This window comes from Salarias fasciatus, chromosome 7, assembly GCF_902148845.1.
Source record: "Salarias fasciatus chromosome 7, fSalaFa1.1, whole genome shotgun sequence".
In the NCBI taxonomy this organism is placed as follows: domain Eukaryota; kingdom Metazoa; phylum Chordata; class Actinopteri; order Blenniiformes; family Blenniidae; genus Salarias; species Salarias fasciatus.
In genome coordinates this window covers 19,270,317-19,291,406 of record NC_043751.1, presented here as the reverse complement: position 1 = coordinate 19,291,406, position 21,090 = coordinate 19,270,317, and the positions used below count along the sequence as shown (strand labels likewise).

The following is a 21,090-nucleotide window of genomic DNA, read 5'->3' as shown; positions in this document are numbered from 1 at the left end:
CTGGGCTATTCTTACTTTGCCAGAATGTTAATGGAAGAAAACATAATTGAGCTTCTTTTCATTCCCTGAGTAGTACAAGACTCCCAACATGGCATTTAAATGAGGATGTGGCTCATGGTAATTAGGATTTAATTGTATTTTGCAAAGAAATAACCTCATAGGTATAATGAAAATGACATTTTAGGAAGGTGATATCATGTCAGAAATCATAAAGAATATATGCAATCTGACTTTAATTCAATATGCTTGTAACAAATACAATATATTGGAACCATCAAGTAATAAGACGAATTCATTATGCATTTCTCAAGTTGTGTTTATTCACTGATGTTCAGTCTGCTTTTTGCACACATGTGACTGTAAAACCACACATCACCTCAAACGGATTCTGACTCAGAGTGACACAATAAAGGATGTTGATAAGACAGTCTGTCTTTCACTGCCAATCACAATTATGCAAATGAGAATCTATTAAAACGTGGGCTGGCTCGAGATTATCTAAATTTGTTTTTCTATTACTGTGCCTGCCAGTCAAGATCTAAAATAAGACCAAAGTCTGGGTTAGCAGGAGATTACCAGCAATAAACACTGAAGTTTGTAACAACATTATTGATTTCTTCCTTCTTGGGCTGTTGGTTTACTTCATGTCTTATCGAATATTTGAACCTTCGGGTCTACTTGGCGTGGCAACAATAATCTGCAAAACAGACGAAAGCCTGTGAGGGACAGTGATTATTTTAGGAGACATATCTAATAGCATCAGGCCTGGGACTCTTGGCACAGGCTCCCGGATCCATATTACAGACCAAGGCAGGTGCATGAAAGAGAAGGCGATCCTAAAAATAGTCTTGAGAAGTCTGAAAGATGCTTGGGGTGTCCTCGCAGTCACTGCAGCTGTGTGACGGAACTTTTCTTGAGGTCTCTGCAGACGGAGTGCTCCTTTAAAGAACTGACTTGTGATTTATATTTTATAGACCAAAACTGCTTTTATAGTATGAACTCTAATACATTCCTAACATTTCATAGGAATCAAGACTGAAAATCCTGCTCAGAAAAAAAAAAATCTTTACAATAATTGATTCTGTTAAGGTTTCTCAAATGTCAGCTGAGCTGGTGTACAGTCTAATGACACATCAACAGTTTGCTGGGTGGATATCCAATACATTATCAGGTAAACACTAACAAGCCCCTCCCAGCGCCTCCATGATTTGCTTGGCTTTCCCAAAAAAAAAAAAAAAAAAAAATCTTTTCTAACTCACCAAACTTTCCCCAAGCCACAGCAACTCATTCCAAAATGAAATTACACTTTTCCAAGCACCAAAGCACACTCAGACAGATAAAGAGCCATGAAGAGTTTGATTGAATGCAGAAGCCTGCAGTCAATCAGAGGAAGGTTCGTGGTCCTCTCATTCAATGCCACAAGCTCTTCACCTGCATCTCCTCCACGTATTAAATGGATTCTGTTACATTCTCCCTGGAAGCATCTCCCTGGGACCCTGCCTACAAGTCACACCCCATATAAAGGCGTATCAAAAGTCAAATGTTTGGGAGCGACGAATCGCCAGGCGCACGCCCGAATGCCCACACACGCCTCCTCCCAAAAAAGTATTGGATGTCCAAAAGAATCCAGTCTCCCCCCCTTGAAAGTACATATTTGACAGGGCAGAGTCAGGCAGAGCCTGTACTCCAGCTTAGCGCTCAGAGAGGCACAGACGCCAGAGCCCCCTCTCCCACCCTCTCCTCGGTTTTCGTTTGGAACTTTGTGTCGGTGCAGCCGAGCAAACTAAGCAGCCATGGATGCCATCAAGAAGAAGATGCAGATGCTCAAGCTCGACAAGGAGAATGCCTTGGACAGAGCTGAGCAGGCCGAGTCAGACAAGAAAGCAGCAGAGGACAGAAGCAAACAGGTCGGCTGGGGGTTTTTTTTTCTTCTTCTTCTCTTCTTTCTTTTGTGGGGAATCTCCAAAGAAAAGCAGGGATAAAGCTGCTGTGGTTTAAAGGGATCGCCTTCTGAATATGGATTAAGTTTTTCCATGGATATTCCCGTTTCAGGATTGAATTAAAAGTTACCATCGTGCTGTTGCTTTTTTTTATTATCCATGTAAAGATGCTTTAAATCGTGTGTCAACAAGTGAATAAATAAACAGATTATTTAAAGATAAATGTAACTTGATGATGCGCTGAAAAGTTAATGTCTACTCTTTAATCTGCCTAACTGTATAATTTCTTTACATGCATGTGTAGTTAGAGGACGAAATAAGAGAGATGGAAAAGAAATTGCGTGTTTCAGAAGACGAGAGAGATAAAGTGTTTGAGGAGTTCCAAACTGCTGAGGAAAAGCTGTTGGCTGCAGATGAAACCGCGACCAAGGTATCTGAACCTGAAGTGCATGAGCTCCCCTAACTTTTCTGCTCTCTCTCTCCCGTCCTGTCCTGTCCTCTCCCGTCCCGTGTGTGTGTCTCTCTCTGTGTCTGTCCCCTGTACGCGCTCTCGCGCCTGTGCGCGCTCACGCTCCCTCCCGTCTCCGCCGCTGATCACCTCTGAAACTGTCAAAAAAAAAAAAAAAAAAAAAAAAAAAAAACTCAAACTCAAGCTTGAGGACGATTTGGTAGCTCTGCAGAAGAAGCTGAAGGGAACTGAGGATGAGTTGGACAAGTACTCCGAGGCTCTTAAAGATGCCCAGGAGAAACTTGAGCTGGCTGAGAAGAAAGCCACCGATGTAAGTACGGAGGAAGGGACGCACCCTGGCACCTTTCCTGCACCACGGCTCTTCACACCTCTATCACCTAAACGACAGTTCACCAGAGAGACAGACTCCCCTGTCTGGGATCATCCATTCTGCCCCCTTGTGTTACCTCAGTATTCACCATCCAAAATTGACTACAAATGAGTTTGGATCTGTTGAACTGTCGCTTCACTTTGCACAATCACTCACACGTCAGCCCAAAGAAACACTGTCTTAACTCTGTCTTTAATTAAATCATTATTTTTAGAGTAACGCGTCCCTCTTTCAGCGTTTCGCCCATCCCGAACATTAATAGCTGGCATTGTGTGAACTGGAGATGTATATCTGCCCACCCCGAGGCCGTTTTTTTTTTTTTTTCTCTCGGTGGTAAGTTAAGCAGTGTAATGTGCAGTCTTCCAAAGAGCACAGCGAGCGAGCGCCTGGATAAATATAGCCCACTGCTTTATATGGTCAAGATAGAGCTCACATCTGTGAGCACAGCTCTTTGCTTACAGAGGGGAAAGCATAGTTTCCCATGAAAACGTCCCAGACTGCCTACCACTTAAAAACACATTTAGTTTAATTCACAGAAAATAAGGAAACTTCATTTTCTTTTTCTTTAAACTTTTTTTTTTTGTGAAACTGTTGTGTTATCTCTCTTTTTTTAATTAACACACGTCTGACAAACTATGTAAAGAATTCAGGTTTGGGCATTTAAAGGTCACGACCCGTGAAGACAAAATACACCGTGTCCTCAAACTTTTTTTTTTTCAGTATATGGCAGACTGACAGTGACAGTCACGTTCAAGTGCAGTGGAGAGAGATGTTTGTTCACAATAAGTCAAAGGAATCAGGTTGCACTGAGGCTTATAAGTGTCCTCTGAGGAAAACAATCCTTTAATTGGATTTCACAGGAGGGGTTTAGGAAAAAGCCTGTGCGAGTCCGGTGACTTTTTGCTCTCCTGCACCTGATGGTGTATTTTATTTGCTATAAATAACTTACAGTTGCGGCTGCTTCCTTTTTTTCCCCCTCTATATAATACTCTTGCAAGGGGAATTTTATAACAACCGGAGCGATCAAAGAACTTTAAGTAGCACTTAGTGTTTTATGAGCCTTTTTCTCCTTGTCATTTGTTTTGGACGGTTGTTCTGCTATAGTTGCAAAGTTTTAAACGCGGTCTGTAATTATAGTGAAATTCACTGAAATTCTCCGGTGTACCGCTCGCAATTGTCCCGCAGGGGGCGCTGTCGCTCCTGCGAGTCGGAACAAGCCTGATCAGCATGGTGACTGATTGGGTGTGTTCCTGCCATTAAAACATTATGTCTTCACATCAATTAACTGTGGTTGAAATAAAATAATTTTAAATGGGGGGATTTAAAATTAAAATGCAAAATACCGCACGCGGTTAATAATTTTTCAGTCTTTTATTTTATTTATTTTTTTTAATCAGCGGTACTTCCTGGATGAAGACAGACGGGCTCTGTGCGCCTCCAGAAAGCCTGCGCGCCGCGCATTCTCCGCGCAGCACAATTCAGGACGTCATCTCGTTTCTTGGCTGTTTAGGGGGAAATTGTGCCGCCGCTCAGTAGTGTAGTGTTTGGGTTATTTTCTCTCTCTCCCCCATCCATACATAGTAGTAGAATAAGCAATGGCCGGAGCTTCGTCGCTGGAGGCAGTGAAACGAAAGATCAAATCCTTGCAAGAGCAGGCAGACGGTGCTGAAGACAGAGCCGAGAGATTACAGAAGGAGTTGCTTGAGCAGAAGAAAGCCAGGGAACAAGTAAGCCATTCTCGGGTCGCGCTTGCAAAGCAAGGTAGTAGGCATCCGCAGCATCAGAGCGCGCAAACTACACCTCGCACTCCTCGCGACCGTCCGGGCGTGTAGAATTGATGTGGACGCGGTAAAGATCGAGATTTCTCAGTTAACGCACGGCGGTGCCGCGAGTCTTAATGATCCGTGCGGCACAGCGTTCATTCAGGCCGTTGATGCCCGTGCAGCGCCGGGGCAACTGTGGCATCATTGTGTTGCCCTCATCTGCGTTTCTCTCGCGCCCCCTTTATCATAACGGTGCCACCTGTTTCCCCCCCTCAGAGGCCCGAGTCGGTGCTGTGCAGCCAGTGCAACCACTGTGCAAAACGTGTTAATTATTTTTTTTTTTCAAAAACCAGGAAGTTACGGGCAAAGTGTTGAAACATTGAAGCCCCGCTCTCCGCGCTCTCCGCGTGCGCTCTTTGACTTGCCCTTATAAGGACAACTGCCTCTCGCAGCCTCGAGGAGTGACTGTTATCTTGAAGGGGAAATAAAAGTCTGTGCAGAGGCTTAAAGCTGTCATTCAGGGCTCAGTCTGACAGTTTGCCGTTTGTTGAACAGCCATACATCCAAGTGTTTCAGTTTGTAGGTAATATTAGGTGTTTCCTTATCACGCCTATTAAGTTAAGATGAACTTTAGCTGAAGCTGCAGAGGAACAAAGACTGAAAAGAAAAACTGTAGGTAGATGTGTCCTCTTTTCACTTTGCATTTTCAGGTCATTGTAAAACAAATTCCTGTCGGGTACACATTAAATAGCCAAAAAAAGGACATTTCCCCCCCCCTCCAAAAGGATGTTTGCATGTTCTCCCTGTGTGTGGGTTCCCCCAGCACAGCTTTTAAAACATGCCTTTGAGGTGTGTGGCTGTACGCTTGTCACCGAAGCATGTGAAATTGAGATTTTATTAAGATCTCTAAAGATTTTTGTTTGCTCTAAAGTTCAGAAAACATTTTCCTCATATTTGAGCTTTTCATTTGAACCTAAATACTCGAGACCGCTGTGAGCCACTCAGGGAGTCTTCTCTGAGGTTGATAGTGTGCAGCATGAGATGTCATTTTCGGTGTAATTGTGCCCGGCTCTTTGACTTGAGCCTTGTTAATGTTCTCCCTGTGGCACTGTAATGAGTCAGGGTATTAAACCTCCCATCAGTCGGGGATATGATCATTATCATGATACAAAGGAGACGGGGAAGCCCAGAGAGGCCTGCTGGGAGGACTTCTCCCCAACAGGTGCCACACAGGAAACGCTTCAAAACAATCATAATTACACTCTCCCACCAGCTGAAGGGCAATTACGGAGTGCCCCACTAAGACTGGTAGTAAATTAAATAAATTCACCACATGTGTTCTTTGGGCTGAGTTTTTGTCTTGCATGCTGCTGTGTGAAATCCAGGTCTGTGTGTTCAAGATTCCCCTGACGTGCTGGTCTTCCTTCCTCAGGCTGAGGGAGATGTCGCCTCCCTTAACAGACGTATCCAGCTGGTTGAGGAGGAGTTGGATCGTGCTCAGGAGCGTCTGGCTACTGCCCTGACCAAGCTGGAGGAGGCTGAGAAGGCTGCTGATGAGAGTGAGAGGTGGGTCTTTGTCCCCCCTCCGAGTCAGTACTGATCTCTTATTCCCTTGTTCAGATAGTCCGGGTTTGTGGATGAATTTCCATCCCTTTTGTAGCATTATATTAAAGAATGCCATGCTATTTGACACTATTCAGTCCTAACATCCTTCGATTGTTTCCTTTACCCGCACAGAGGCATGAAGGTCATTGAGAACAGGGCCATGAAGGATGAGGAGAAGATGGAGATCCAGGAGATCCAGCTCAAAGAGGCCAAACACATCGCTGAGGAGGCTGACCGCAAATATGAGGAGGCGAGTTCCCCAGCAGCTGCCAGTCAAAGCCACACTTACAGACTGAAGCTGATACCATACTTCTGTGATAAGCTTTTACACTAACGTCAATCTAAAATGCGATTCTTGTTTAGCAGTGTCCTAGTCTGCAAAATAAACGCACCTTGATGTATTTACAGTAGGGATTATACACTTTTGAAATGTTCAGGGATATACTTTGAGAATTATGTAGGCCTGAAACGGTAGCACCTGTCACATTGACCTCTTAACTATAGCTGTAAAACCTTTCAGTTTGAATTTGAAGTTTGCTTTTATAGCTTTCATAAACTTGAAAACAGAAATGGCCTAACATGCCGTGTTTAGTCACGTCAAAGAGAGACACTTTGACTTCAACAAGTCCTTCATTCTAATCCTGTGCCTCAGTCATTAAGTACCTTTTGTGGCTTAACACTTTGCTTGTGCTGCACCTAAAGGTGGCTCGTAAACTGGTCATCATTGAGGGTGACCTGGAGCGTACAGAGGAGCGCGCTGAGCTGTCAGAAGGGTAAGCCGTCTCCCCTTTGCCCTCCGCGGAGGCTCTACACCCACCCGCACGTCCGCCGCAGCTTAAACTTTGCGAAGGCTTTGAGCGTGGACACGTGTTCTGAACAGTGGCCCCCTGTGTTCTCACTGTGTTTGCTGATCATTTGCATGTCGGCCACGTTTGAATGGCTTTGGCTTGCGCGCGCGCGCCACACCCACTAACAGACGCGCTCGGAGACTGGAGGATGAACTAAGGGTCTCGGAGCAAAGCATGAAATCACTGAACTCCTCATCCGCACAGGTACTGCCAGCAATAAACTAACACACACAGACACTCACACACCCATGTGCACGCCTGAGTGGCTCTGCCTTTCCCGCCGCCCCTGCTTTGCTTGCTGTGTGTGCTGCGTTCCCTTTAGAGTGGTATTATTCTGGGTTTGGTGGTTGGGTTCATGCCTAACACGGCAGGGGCTGTGCGAGAATGAAGCATCAAACTTTAATCATGAAAATGCAATTAGTCACTTTAGTGATTTCAGTGCCATGCTGCGGTTCTCACATTCCTGCTCTGTTACTGCACTCTGAAGGCACTTGGGTTCCCTCCGTGTTCAAACCCTGTAGTTCTTATTTGTTTTGTTTCCTCTCTCCCTTCTGTCCGACTCTACCTCCACCCGTTTCGTGTCCTCTGGTTCCACCTGTCCCTGGTTTCCTCCACCCCTCCCTTGTCGACTGTATCCCCTCGTCTAAAACACCAGCAAATGCTCTGAGCTTGAGGAAGAGTTGAAAACTGTGACCAACAACCTGAAGTCACTGGAGGCCCAGGCTGAGAAGGTAAGCCGGACCGTCCTGGAGAGCCGTCAAACTCGTCATCGTCGCAGTACGCCTGACTGACGGGGAACAGAACAGAGTCGAATCTCTTCACAGCAGTTGCACAATATGCCTGGCGTCGGTTTCAATACAGAGTGATCACATCGGTGATTCTGACTCCCTGTCATTGTTTCTGTGCCACAGTACTCACAGAAGGAGGACAAGTATGAGGAGGAGATCAAGGTCCTCACCGACAAGCTGAAGGAGGTAGAGTTTCACCCTCAGCCGCGGCCTGAGTCCAGAAGATGGAGAGTTGACTGAGTTATAAATCTGTCTTTGTAACACAGGCCGAGACTCGTGCTGAGTTCGCTGAGAGATCAGTAGCCAAGCTTGAGAAGACCATTGATGACTTGGAAGGTATGTTTTTTTCATCTATTGAACCAAAATGCCACTCTGGTTGGTTTTTGAACATTCATGATTTCAGTTATGGTGTTTTGGTAAGTGCTTAGTAAATTATCCAAAACAAATCACACTTTGCTTTTTACGTTTACTCTTTTCTACTTCGCTCTAAAGAGCCTTTTTACTCAGATCTTCTTTCATTCTCCTGTGTTTGTGAAGATTTCCATTTAATCTCTTGTAGTTCCAGGGTAGAAAAGAGTGAGATGTTTAGCGAGGTAATCTGGCTCATGTGTTAGCTGACAGCCAGGTGGAAGGGATGTACGGTCCATTTCATGGTCGTCCCCGGGGGTTTATTCATCCATTTCTTTTCACTTCCACTCTATCGTTTTCTGGTGTAACTTTGTTTTCCTCTCTTTTCCTTCTTTCAACTTTTTTTTTTTTTTTGGCCACACTTCCTCCTGTGTGTCTTGTCACTGCTGTCTGTCTGGATGCTTCACCTTCAACCCCCTTCCTTGTCATTCGCTTCACTCTCTGTCACTTCATTCGCCACGCCTCCCTCCCCCCACCAACTGCGACCCCGACCCCGGCCCACCAATAGATGAGTTGTATTCCCAGAAACTGAAGTACAAGGCCATCAGCGAGGAGCTGGACCACGCCCTCAACGACATGACTTCCATGTAATTTTTTTCAACTCGCTGCTTGCACTGCCATGACCGTCCAGCCCCCGTTTGCACCTTGTTAACCTCCTCGATCTCACTTTTTTTACGCCCAACTCAAATCTCTTACTCCTGAATTATTGGCACCTTTGTTCTATTTTTGTAAGTTAACTGCTTTGAAACGGATATCTAGTTTTCTCCTTGTCAGGGTAACTGAAACACAGCTGTTAATGTCACAGATGATACTGTGTGCCTTAGTGTCGGTATCATTGTGTTGGTGAACACTTTACACAGGACTGTAACGTGCATGAATGCAACACAGCATGAGATTTTGTTCAAACTTTACTTTTCAAAGTAATTGATACTTGATTGTGGATTTTTTTTTAAAGAAAAATCTGCCTAAAATATCAATGAAAATGTTAAATCGTAGTTTAACATTTGAAGTGATGCATGCATTTATTTTCATTGAAAAGTTAGACTGTGATAAGAGAAGCACTTCCATGAATCTGTCGTGCAGCATTTCTCTTGACATGGTTTACTAATATGGCCTTCTTCCGTTCAGAAGAAAAGGCCCCATGTTTGTTTTGACGTCTCGTTGTTCAGTTCTACCACCCGACGATTCGCAGTCAGAGTTCAGCATGTGTGCAGTTGACCCCCAGTTTGCTAAACGTCCCTTAAATTTGATACCGGGTCAGTTTGGCACCTCTGGATTGATCCTGTTTGATGGAGTCGGTGCATTTCTATCGTGCGTTGTTGTTGTTTTGTGGTGCCGTGCTGTGACTCCTGCGACTCTGCTGTGGCGCACATCTCAAATTGGCATCGGCCCCCCGCCACTCGGCCCCCCCGGTTCACTGTACCTCTTCTCTTCCACACAGATAAATTGTTTACACCTCATCAAAGACGCCTCCCGCCGGATGAGCAGCGTCTGTCTGCTCTCTCCAGCCTTCTCTCCATTTTCCCTTCCCTCTCTGTCTTTGCTTTCCTTCCCTCCTCGTGTTCTCATGTCATCGTCAACTGCATCCCATCACTTGTACAGAATCCTAGAAACTTTCTGCGTTGTGTAAAAAATAAACGTCCTTCCTTCTCTGTATCCTGTATCTCTTTACTTTTTCCTCTTTTAGTTTCTATTTATTTTTGAGTGGCTCTAATAAAACCAGAAAGCCTTGATTTGATGCGATGTTACTAATTTTGTTTCTGCATCTCTACAAGACGTCCACTCCTTCCGGCCCTTTGATGGCCAGGTGTAGATTTGAGGAGTGGACGTTCTCTTATTTTCTCCTGAAGTCGTTGTAAAGCTGCGATATACAGTAGTGCTGTGAGCGCAGAGATCTAGAGCAAACTATTGGTACTTGATTGGAAGTATTTGAGACTGATGCATGGAAGCACTTGTCAGTATTAAGTACTGTGATTAAAAGTAGCTCACAGGAAGGTTGTGGGAATTAGCTGTGCAGGATTTTTATCAGGAGGTGTGTGGCAAAGTTGAGTGATGGGTGGAGTAATAAACGGGATGTGAGAGCTTCTGAGCCTCATCTGCTGCTGGAGAAATGGGATGAAACTGACGTTGGTTCTTATGACAAATGGGCTTTGTATAATACACGGTATCCTGTCATATTTAAATAAATATACAAAGAGCATTCTGAGTGTTTTTATTAAAGCTGCTGCCATAAATTCAAAACCGGAAAGATACGTGAATGTAGAAATATGAGATGTAAACGGTGGTTTTTGAAACTTCTCCGTCCAAAGTTGACTGTAAATCTACGTTTGCAACGTTAAACTCTTTGAAATAATGGATAAAAATGTTTTGCTACAGCTTTGGTTCCAGGCTGAGGTCTGGGAGTCTCTTTGGAGATTGAATACTATACTAACAATAACTAAAAACACACAATCAGAGAAATTGTAACTGTATTATTTTGAAGTCCCCTGATTTTTTTTTGTATTTGTAAGAGAACAGATTCTAACATCCGTTACTGTAAAGGAAAATCCTTTCTTGGATGAAATCTGTGGGGCCCAAAAATGTTGGCAACCATCGTGAAGTAAATCAGATTTCAATATGGCTTCATAGATTGAAACAAAACTAGTGTCTCATAGAAGATTAATAGGTATTCTTGTGAGTCCTTTCAGGCCTTTTTCTGAGTTGAGCCAACTCAATATTTGTCCTGAGCTTCTTTCATCTGTAACAACATAAATCTTAACTCCCTCCCTTCTCAAAGTAAGCCTGAGTTATTTATTAGCTGTTCAGATACTTGTGTTCAGAGGTCTTCAGCTGTCTTTTCTAGAGAAGGTAGGTGTCGAACAGGCTCTTCCTGTTTTCCTCTGATTTCCTTTCCTTTCTCTGCTTTTTTTTTAACTTGCTTTCTGACTGCAAAGACCGCCTCTACCATCAACTTGAGAAAAGCCGTCTTCTCAATAACGAACTGCGTATTGTCTTAAATGAAGACTAACTCGTGCGAATGCTTCCGTGTGTTTGCTGTGGCTTTGTTAATATTGGTTGGATGACAATCTGAAAACAGTGTGGAATCCAAAATTCTTCCGTCCGCATTGTTCTCTCTCACAATGCCTGCAGTGCTTGAAAGTGGTGTTGCTGTTGGTGAAAGTGTAACAGTGAAATCAGGGACCACCTTAAATATAAATTGGTACTTTCTTGGATTAGCTTAATCATTAATATACATGGTTGCAGTGTTGTCTGTGTATCAGTGGAAACGTTTGCATGGTTGCTTGCAGATCATGTGAGCTCGCTCATTCGGTGTGTTTGTGTGTTTTATCTTTTATTTTTAGTGCTGTGTAGGTCAGGTTAAACAACAACTGGCCTTAATGATGTAGCCGGCTTGATCATTAATGCAAGCTGTAACCACCTGACTCACTTCTGCCCGCTTGTGTGATATTAAACTTGTCTTCATTTGATGTTCTAACAGAGAAACTGTCACACGCTAAAGAAGAGAACCTCGATATGCACCAGATGCTGGACCAGACTCTAATGGAACTGAATAATTTGTGAAAGCACATTCTGACCCCCCCCACACACACACACACTGTGGTTTTGGCTTTTTTGTACTTGCACCTTGCTTACCTTAAAACCCTCCTTCTCACGCCGTGCCAGCGGTGGAGAACAAACAGCCAGATGCTATTCTTATTGCACCGTCCTGCCTTCTGCAGACCTCAACCAAGGAGCAAAAGCTAAAAGGAAGTGAAGCTTGACCATTCCCTTTGACGAAGCCTCAACTGAGAAACACCACTGTTTCACATGCCAGTGTTTTTTTTCCCCTCTCTCTTCAGTTTTTTTTTTTTTTTTTTTCATCTGGTGAGGTGACTTATACCACTGATTACAAAGATTGCTTTCCATACTTGCATTAAAGCCGATCTGGGACATTTCATTCCACCTCATTCGTGCACACACCAAAGGACAAAGTGGAGAAATTTTGCACGCAGTAAGACCTCAACATTGTTCATACTGTAATTTTTCGAAAGGTTTATTACCGTTTATCCATCCCCGAAAGTATAAGTATACAATGATAATGGCTGTCAAACTGTATACTGGTGCTACTGTGATGTATCATAAGGCATTAAGAGGAGATGTCAGTGTACTTAGGTTTCTTTCTAAATTTTTCCCTGAAATTGTGCTTCAAAATTTTTTCATCTTGTCCAGATGGTAGGATTTGAGTCAACTGGTTGTGCATTGTTTTTAGCATTGTTTTAATGTAGATGTCTTTATCATATCTGTAATAAAAAACAAAAAAACTTATCAATATAAATAAAAGCACGTTTTGAAAGTTTTCTAATTTAATTTGTGGTTTTTCCAGCTTTTTTCCCCCCTTTTACTTTCAAGTCACAAAAGTCTGAACAGATATGGGAGTAAGTGACTTGAACCTAATGCTGTGCGGAGAAAATATTATTTTCCCACAGATACAGAGCATGTAACATATCCAGAACAATTGGAGGATCTGTTCATTTTGTAACTTTATGGTAGTTTTTGCATCAGTAGTTTTTTCATCATTGTCACATGCTCACTGCTGCTCACCCAGCGCTACTGGACAGTGTGTTCATCTTTGTAACAAACTATGTTAAACTGAGTTCGCATTTTAATGTTTCTGAACAATGAATCCAAGTGACAAATGTGGTGAATGGCCATGACCTATAGAGCATTGAATCAGCATTGAATGTTGCACTGGTGTGATTCCATCATATAATCATAGTTTTGCTGATATATTCTTCACTAAAAACACACAGATGTTCTAAAACTGCAGCCAAATAAAGAACTTTTCTGTGTGGGGTATGAAAAGTGGTAGTTTTTTTAAGGCATATTTAGAATACCAATACTTGTGGCAATGATTTATGCTTCGGGGAAACTTTCAAGTCACCAGTTGGCTTCAAATCTGTGGGAAAAAGCCAACGTCCACAGAGAAATGCTACAAATGCACAGGAAAACAGAAATGCCCCCAAGCCTGACATCGACTCAGACGAGGGACCAGGGAACAAACCACTGCAACACTACGCAGTCTAGTGTGACCAAATGTCCTCTTTTGCCCGGAGATGATCACCCTTCGCATCCTGTCCGGAAGTTTTCATAAAGTCACTGAAATATCTGCTGTTTATTGTTGTTTTCTTTCCCACTAATAAACATTAATCCTGTTTAAATTGACTGGCACTTGGCAGAATATTGTGGTGCTTTGGCTGCCTGCCTTGTGCTCATAGAGATAATCTAATATCTAACAAATAGACACTGGAGCAGCTTCTCATCTGCCAAAAAAAAATTAAAAAATTTTCTCAGAGGAACTTAAAGGAATTCCACATTCTCTGATGAAGTATGAATAGTTTTGGTCTGTTAAACTTAAAAAAAAACCAAAGGAATTCCACATTCTCTGATGAAGCATGAATAGTTTTGGTCTGTTAAACCTAAAATAAAACAAATACTTTGGGAAACTTAGATTTTCTTTTAAAGAATTTGCTCAAAATTGGTTTCATTTTTTTTTTCTTTTATTTTATCTGTAAGTTTTCAGCTGTTTGTGGTGTATTTTAGGCACAATCAAGCATGGTGAGTAACTTCTGAAAAGACTGCTGATGGTGTTAGAAATACTATTTTGTCATACCACTGAATTTTACAGCCATTCAGATGAGGCATGCAATTAGAATTTTATGACAGGGCAAAGTTCGTCCTGTTGTACCTTTCAGACACAAGGCAATCTGCAGTGCTTTGCAAGGAAATAAAGGTATTCCATTAAAACAAGGCAAAGTCTAAAACAAAATAATTAAGAAAAGCATAGAAAGGAGAATACATTTTATTAAGATAGAAATAATAAAATACATTGTTTAATATGAGGCGTGGGTGAATAATTGTGTTTTTAAACCTGTTTTAAAAGTGTGTGTGAGAGAGAACACCTGAGCGGTCCTCAAGTGTAACGTTTGTTCCACAGGTGATCTAAAAGCTGCTTCACTTTTTGTTTCTTTTAACTCTGAGAACCTCTTCTTGGGGATGTTACCGGCCATGATTCATATGTCATATAATTCGAGGTGTATTTTGGTCCTTTTTCTAATATATTTTCCTCTATATTCCCTTATTTGTAAATACATGTATAAATCTTTATCAATCATGAGGGCGGTATATAGCTATGAGGGGGGTCCTGACCTTCTGCTCGTTCGATGTTTTCTCTAAATCGTGGTTTGATTGGTTCTGTCTCGTTCGAGGACGCAATGCCGGAAGGTTCTGTTTGTCGGGTCTGATCAGAGCCGCTTGATCTTTGTTTACACACTCACATATGATTTTCAAAAGATGTCTCGGCTGCTTTTGTCAAATCGTTTCTGCTGTAAATGCGCTCTATTATCGGCCCTGCGCGAGTCTCCGGCGTCCTTAACGCCGCTGCCGCCGAGCCGCGCTGTTTTTACTGCGAAACAAAGTCGAACTTTCGTGAGTTCTGCCTTCCGTAAAGCTCGGTATAAGTCCAGGATTTGGGTGTATGGCGTCGGTTTGGGCTTCGCCTTAGCCGTCGGTGTGAAATACAGCTACGACTCCGGCCGCAGCTCCTGTGATGATCAGGTTAATGGAGCAGGAAGGAGGGATCGATACGGCCGCGCCGTCAAAGCCAGCAGGGAGCTCCTGGAGCGGATAAAGGTAGGCACAGAGGTAGGCCACAGCAGCTGATCTCTCATGTCTCATCCATAACTTTTAGAGACCGGGATCAGCTCTCTCCACGTGTCTGTTGTCAGGCTGAGGTCGGAGCTCCTGGGATGGTGGTGGGGGTCTCTGTGGACGGTGCTCAGGTGTGGTGTGAAGGTTGGTGGCTGTGGAGTTTCATTTAATTCAACAAATGTCGCCAAACGTCTGAGGAACAGCAGTGATCACATAAAGATGGAACATGAGGAATCACAACGTTAAATGTAGCCAGAAACCACCTTTCAGATATTTGAATCTTTGACGCAGAGATGCAAAACAGTCTCAAATATACTCTTTCAGTCTACAAGTCTACAGCAAAGGGACACGAACTTTCATATAAGTCACCATTCGGATATGAAAATGCTGTAGAAATAGGCCAAAAAAGTTAAATAAATTCTACCTTTCAAAGATACAAATGATCTATGCAGCCACAAAATGAGACACAGAATCACACAGACATGAAGTCAACTTGAAACAACTTTAACATTCAGTGTGAGAAAATGCAAATCAGGATTGCTCTGAAGCCACATTGTGTCCATTGTGGCCAGCAGTAGCAAACTAACAACAGCAAGCTGAAGTCTGTTTCAGTAATGTGCAGTAAGACAAAGATGCAAAGGAAGAATAAGAAGTGGGTGGGTTGGAAGATTTTTGCATGTTTTTACATGAAGTTACCAACTGACCTTGAAATTTGATGATCGTACATACAAGTAACAACAGCACAGTCAAGTAACATGAGTATTTGACCTTAATGTGTCAAATCAAACCAGAAGTGTCTCCTCTGATTTATTTTTCGGCATGTATATCGGTGGTGATGTTTCAGTGTCCGAGTGGTCAAAAGGAACAGTCAGAAAGAGCAATTTGCTGTTTAATTCATATTTCTTTCTCATAACAAATCTCAAATACTCCTAAGATTCATTAATTTAGGAACCACCTAATAGAGGTGGTTACAGTAAGTCAATATACTTATCTTGCTTATTTGTTTTTAAGCTGGATGCCTTTGCTGCCATGGCCAAGACTCATTTCAACCACAAACTCAAGGAACCTGAACCATTTATTTTTACTGTCAATACATGTAGAATAAATTAATCTGAAACTCTGTTGAGTTGTGTACCTACCAAAGCCAGAGATGTTACCGTCTTGTCCTAGTCTGTTCAGTCTTGCACAAAAATGTGGTTTACAGAGTCACTCAAAGAAGCAGCTGAAAGAATTACAACAATGACTGAAGCGCCTTGCTGAAACTCAGAAGCTAGTTTGACCAGTGATACTTGTTTTTAGACGACTTCAGTAAATGTAACATTCCATAGTCTTGAAAGCTCATCCGAAAAACGTCATTTGTGCGTGAATCATTGATATATAGTTTTTTAATGTCGTGCAGGTATTGGTTATGCTGATTTGGAGAATCGCGTCCCGTGCACCCCAGAAACCGTGATGCGTATCGCCAGCATCAGCAAGCCGCTCACATCTGCTGCAGCTGCGCGACTGTGTGAGGCGGGAAAGCTGGACCTGGACCTCCCCGTCCAACACTACATCCCAGAGTTTCCCCACAAACAATTCGATGGACAAGATGTAAGTGGAGTCATTGTTTTTTTTTTTTAACTTTGTGTTCCTCACATGTTCATTTCAGATGTGAGGGATGTGTTCATGTGTTTCAGGTGGTGATAACTCCTCGCATGATTCTGTCCCACCTGAGCGGCATCCGGCATTATGAGAAAGATGCAAAAAAAGTGAAGGAGGACAAGGAGAAAGCCAAGCGACTTATAAAGCCACCAGTTAAAGAGAAAGAGGAGGAGAAAAGCTCAAATGAAAAGGAGAGTAAATCATCTGAAAATCAGATGAGCAAAGGCAAAGGAGCTGGTCAGAGTCCGAAGAAAAAGGAGTTTGAGCATGAGGAGTATTACTTGAAGGACAATTTTGAGGGCGTCACACAGGCCTTGGACCTTTTTAAAGACGATCCGCTTATTTTCAAACCTGGTAAAGCACATTCTGTATTTACTGACAAAACCAAATACTACTTTGTTCCAAAGCCAAACCTGATTATCAGAGAACTCGGCAAAAAACCAGGAGCTGAATATTCAACTCCAAACATTAGATTTTTGTAAATTAACTATGCCGTTGCCTTGAAATTCATTTTGAAATGATAGAATTTGTTTTGTCTGACTCATGCAGGCACCACTTTTTTGTACTCCACTCACGCCTTCACCCTGCTGAGTGCCGTCATGGAGCGAGCCGCAGGTCAGCGCTTCCTGGATCTCATGACCCACATGTTCCGTGAGCTGGGGATGCTCAACACAGTGCCTGATGAGAACGACCCTATTATTTACCACCGGTCCAGGTAAAGAAAGACCACAGTTCATCCAACGGCGTGCGATCTGCCGCGTTGGTCTTACGTTATTATGTTCTCCTCCTCAGATTTTATCATTACAACAAGAAAGGACGTGTCGTTAACTGCCCGTATGTGGACAACTCCTACAAGTGGGCGGGAGGCGGCTTCCTCTCCACCGCGGGCGACCTGCTGCTGTTTGGCAACGCCCTCCTCTACAGCTTCCAGGTGGGAAACCTCAAGGACGCTCGCGGCCTGCTCCCCGGCTTCCTCAAGCCCGGAACGGCCGCCGAACTGTGGGCGCCGGTCGACAGGACGGAGGCCAGCTGGGACAGGGATGGGCTCTACGCCCAGGGCTGGCTGGTGGTGGAGAAGCTGCAGAAATACGGGCAGTGCAGGAAGCGAAGGCATTACGTGTCCCACACGGGGGGCGCCGTGGGGGCGAGCAGCGTCCTGCTGGTGCTGCCCAGCGAGGAAATACGCGAGTGCCAAGGAGAGACCCCCGTCCTTCCTCAGGGAGTGGTCGTCACCATCATCACCAACATGCAGTCCGTGGGACTCAATCTTACTGCACTGAAAATTGCACACGAGTTTGACAAAGCCAAAAGTGTGAAAGAGTAAGTCGTTTACGACAAATGTGATTGTACCATCCCTCCAAAAAGAAAAAAAAACGTGTGTGTTGTGATTCAGATTTTCAATATGTGTGTTTGAATATCTCAAAAAAATGCAGCATATCTTTAACGTGAATTTTACATACATTTTATGCACAGTTTGTTTTGTATTGCAACATGATGTAGGGAAGCCATACTGCCACTAGATGGAAGCGCTTCACTGCTTTTGTAGTTTTAAGAAAAAGCCCCTGTTTTAGGACGTCAGCTTGTTGGAGCAACACAGAAGTTATTCTAATTTTCTAAATAAAGCAAATTAAAGGCGCACTTAATGAAGAAATTTCTAATATTGTGAGAAATGAAGGCAATTGGTGCTCAATAATCAGATTCCATTTAAATTTAGCTCCTGTTACTTCAAATTTCTTCAGTGTCAGATTTTTTGTCATCGATCACATCTCGTGATATTTCCTCATAGCATCATGTGACCCTGCTGCATTTTGACCTAAAAAGCCATAATTTCAGTGGATTATAGAATGTCACCTTCTCAATGCACAATACAGTTCATTAGAGGAAACTTCTTGACTTCTATTATGAGTTCAACACTCTATCACCATGCCCCAGTGAAGTGAATTACTGATGAAAAGTGTTTTAACAAATATAACTAAGATGCTCAGCTGTCATTGAATGTGTTACATAAGACTGAAAGATGAACGAAACATCTGGAAATAAAGTCAGACGATTTTATTTTTCTCCTTTGCTAATTTAATTGAGGCAGATTTAATGGCACCGTCTCATTGTGAAACCCCTGGGATCTCCTGTGCCCCTGTTTTCAGATTTAAAGGAACTGATAAATGGCTTGGGATAAGCTAATTATACAGACTCCTACGCAACCATTTCATATGTCTTCTTGCATATCCAGCTTTTTGGGAGCCAATATGAGTTTTGAAACTGTAGATTGAAGGCATTTCCAAAAAGCGAGTTCACTCCAGATGGTTTAAATGGGTAATTATGGTTTAGGGTTGAGAATAGAAAGAAAAGTGAGGTTAAGAACGGAGGTCTGATGGCTGAATTTAGCTGAGTTTAGGGAATGAGTGGTCAGTCCAGAGCTGGCAAGTAAACAAATGTGGTAGTGGATATATATGACTTCTCTCATCAGAAATCAGTCGCTTTACTCTGAAGGAAACATTACTTTCATTTACACAACTCTAGTGCATCATGGAACAAACGAATGTTCAAGTAAATTAATTCCAACAAAACCTATATATTTTGGATTGATTACACACAGACTGAATCATTTCAAATCATTTATTATTTAATATTTAAGCTTTTACATAATAAAACTCAGAAAAATACTCTTATAATATTATACTTTACATTAAACTATTGTTTGTTTGTTTTTTAACCAGAGGCCATATTTATCACAGTTAAGATAGAGGAACACCACATGAGCTAAAATTGTGTTTGGTGAATTATTTTCATGTTTTTAAGAGGCTTCTTGGCAATAGAGTTCATACTTTTAAACAACATATATATTCCTGAAAAGCCGTCAATATTATTGACGTGTGTGATGTGCAGCGGAGCCGAGTATGTGGGTCGCGCCTATTGGGAAACCAAACCTGCTCTGCTGCACATCCCACAAAAGCATGTTTGAACAAAGGTGGCATCATTTAATTTGGAAAATAAATAAATATTGTTTCAAAAAGTGCAGGGTTTTTTTGTGAAAAAAATCATACACAAACTCTAATATTCTACCATACACAAAGGTCTTCATTTTGTTTTCAGACAATGCGCACAGATTGAAACGTAATTCTAACACCAGGAACAACCACAACTTCATAGCCAAGATTTGAAAAAAAAAAAGGCTCCGTACCAAGTGTGATTCAGTTCACACCCACTCACACTTGCTTCACACCCAGTTCGTGTGTTACTGAATTACATCTTTCTTTAGCTCTCTGCACGGAGAGCAGGGATCTCATGAGAGCACTAATCAGCGATCGGCTCTTTCACTGTGACTTTAAAGGTCACTGCGGTAGTTTTCTTCTGTCTAATTCATAGTCATATTCCAAACTGCACCGTGTCCAACTAGACAGCTGAGACTATATAAGAGTTATGTTATCATCCCATCCGACACACTGCATAAACAGGAAAGAGCAAACAAATGTACATTGCAGAGAGAAATCACACTCTTGGCTGTATTCTCCAGTACTGGTGCTGGATGTTCTTTTGTCTCCGTTTCTTGTCTTTCATCGTCCTGTTGGTAGACATAAGTGGTGGTTATTTGTTCTGAAAGAAATATGTTTACTTTTGCAGCACAGTCGATCTAAAACTGTACCACATATTGAATGAAGGGCTATTTTTAGCTGTCTGGAGAACATTGGTAGCCCTTAATCCACCGTGTACTTACTTGTGTATGCAGTAGATAACAACTGCCAGCACCACGAAGATGAGGAGGGCAACAATGACCACGGCTGCAATTAACCCTGCGTGCTCTGCACTCGGGGAAAGAGAGGAGAGCCAGAAGTGTTCACATCTGCTGCCTCTGTAGTTTTCAGTACACCTAATAAGAGACAGTGACAGGAAATACATTAGTAATGTCATTACATGTGTCTACATGTACTGAAATGTAAATGTAGGCCTTCTGAATACTGGTCAAAGACAGCCAAACATTTCTGAACTTACACACAAGAGAGTGAATTCATGGAAGATATCTTATAGCATGTCGCTCCATTCATGCAGTAGCTGACTTCCTGCTCCTCACAGGGGTCTCCATGATCTACAGAGATTCGAATGCAACATTTAAGATTGAAAACACCCATACTATTTATCATTTTTATGATTATATCTTCATAACTACCTGCCATCATCTGCGGTGAGTCTTCTTACTCCGTCCTAAGAGCAAAGAAAACATATGTGTTGAGTAATCGCTCAACGTCAAGGAAAGTGTCTTGTGACCAGAGTAATAAAAACAATACTACATATATAAACAGTTTCCTACATGTGACTAGCATTAAAAAATCACTAATAAGCTGTGAAGATTCATAAATCCTTACATTTACCCCCAAAACAAATTGGAAATATGCCTTTACCTGCAAGTGAAATCTTGACTTTTTGGTGCTTAGCTCAGGTCCTCAAGGAAAGTCGTAGTGACGGTTAGATTTTTGAAGGCATTCTTATGTGGGCGTGTTCCTCCCTCAGCCTAGAAAAATGTTGTGATTGCAGTTTGGCCACATTGTGAATAGAGAGTTAAACGTCAGGATACT

At 42.5% G+C, this 21,090-nt stretch overlaps 2 protein-coding genes across 17 annotated transcripts; both read left to right on the top strand.

The window, feature by feature from the left end:
- The first annotated feature begins 1,568 nt into the window (after positions 1 to 1,568).
- On the top strand, positions 1,569 to 12,528 carry tpm1 (tropomyosin 1 (alpha)). 15 transcript variants are annotated; one of them, XM_030095343.1, is made up of 10 exons: positions 1,583 to 1,907; positions 2,245 to 2,370; positions 2,594 to 2,719; positions 5,975 to 6,108; positions 6,280 to 6,397; positions 6,850 to 6,920; positions 7,651 to 7,726; positions 7,907 to 7,969; positions 8,050 to 8,119; positions 11,670 to 12,528. In XM_030095343.1, the coding sequence occupies exons 1-10, from the start codon at positions 1,794 to 1,796 to the stop codon at positions 11,750 to 11,752; spliced, it is 981 nt and encodes a 326-aa protein (XP_029951203.1). In that variant the 5' UTR covers positions 1,583 to 1,793; the 3' UTR covers positions 11,753 to 12,528. The 15 variants fall into 15 exon arrangements, with proteins under 15 accessions (XP_029951204.1, XP_029951205.1, XP_029951206.1 ...); XM_030095335.1 differs by lacking the exons at positions 2,594 to 2,719; positions 11,670 to 12,528 and adding exons at positions 8,700 to 8,778; positions 9,633 to 9,924 and having other exon boundaries at positions 1,588 to 1,907; XM_030095344.1 differs by lacking the exons at positions 2,245 to 2,370; positions 7,651 to 7,726; positions 11,670 to 12,528 and adding exons at positions 7,124 to 7,199; positions 8,700 to 9,924 and having other exon boundaries at positions 1,569 to 1,907.
- Positions 12,529 to 14,459: 1,931 nt separating this feature from the next.
- On the top strand, positions 14,460 to 20,648 carry lactb (lactamase, beta). Of its 2 annotated transcripts, none has more exons than XM_030095332.1 (6): positions 14,460 to 14,860; positions 14,956 to 15,022; positions 16,278 to 16,468; positions 16,555 to 16,873; positions 17,069 to 17,234; positions 17,312 to 20,648. In XM_030095332.1, exons 1-6 carry the CDS (start codon positions 14,522 to 14,524, stop codon positions 17,841 to 17,843), a joined length of 1,614 nt encoding a protein of 537 aa, XP_029951192.1. In that variant the 5' UTR covers positions 14,460 to 14,521; the 3' UTR covers positions 17,844 to 20,648. The 2 variants fall into 2 exon arrangements, with proteins under 2 accessions (XP_029951192.1, XP_029951191.1); XM_030095331.1 differs by having other exon boundaries at positions 14,460 to 14,872.
- The last annotated feature ends 442 nt before the right edge of the window (positions 20,649 to 21,090 follow it).

What these genes read in the sequence shown, in the direction of transcription:
- lactb (XM_030095331.1), top strand. Translation starts at nt 14,522, where the DNA reads ATGTCTCGGCTGCTTTTGTCAAATCGTTTCTGCTGTAAATGCGCTCTA. An exon ending in TGCTCAGGTGTGGTGTGAAG is followed by an intron (nt 15,023 to 16,277) that starts GTTGGTGGCTGT and finishes AATGTCGTGCAG; the next exon opens with GTATTGGTTATGCTGATTTG. An exon ending in TCCGCTTATTTTCAAACCTG is followed by an intron (nt 16,874 to 17,068) that starts GTAAAGCACATT and finishes TGACTCATGCAG; the next exon opens with GCACCACTTTTTTGTACTCC.
- tpm1 (XM_030095343.1), top strand. Translation starts at nt 1,794, where the DNA reads ATGGATGCCATCAAGAAGAAGATGCAGATGCTCAAGCTCGACAAGGAG. An exon ending in CGCGCTGAGCTGTCAGAAGG is followed by an intron (nt 6,921 to 7,650) that starts GTAAGCCGTCTC and finishes CTAAAACACCAG; the next exon opens with CAAATGCTCTGAGCTTGAGG. An exon ending in TGGAGGCCCAGGCTGAGAAG is followed by an intron (nt 7,727 to 7,906) that starts GTAAGCCGGACC and finishes TCTGTGCCACAG; the next exon opens with TACTCACAGAAGGAGGACAA.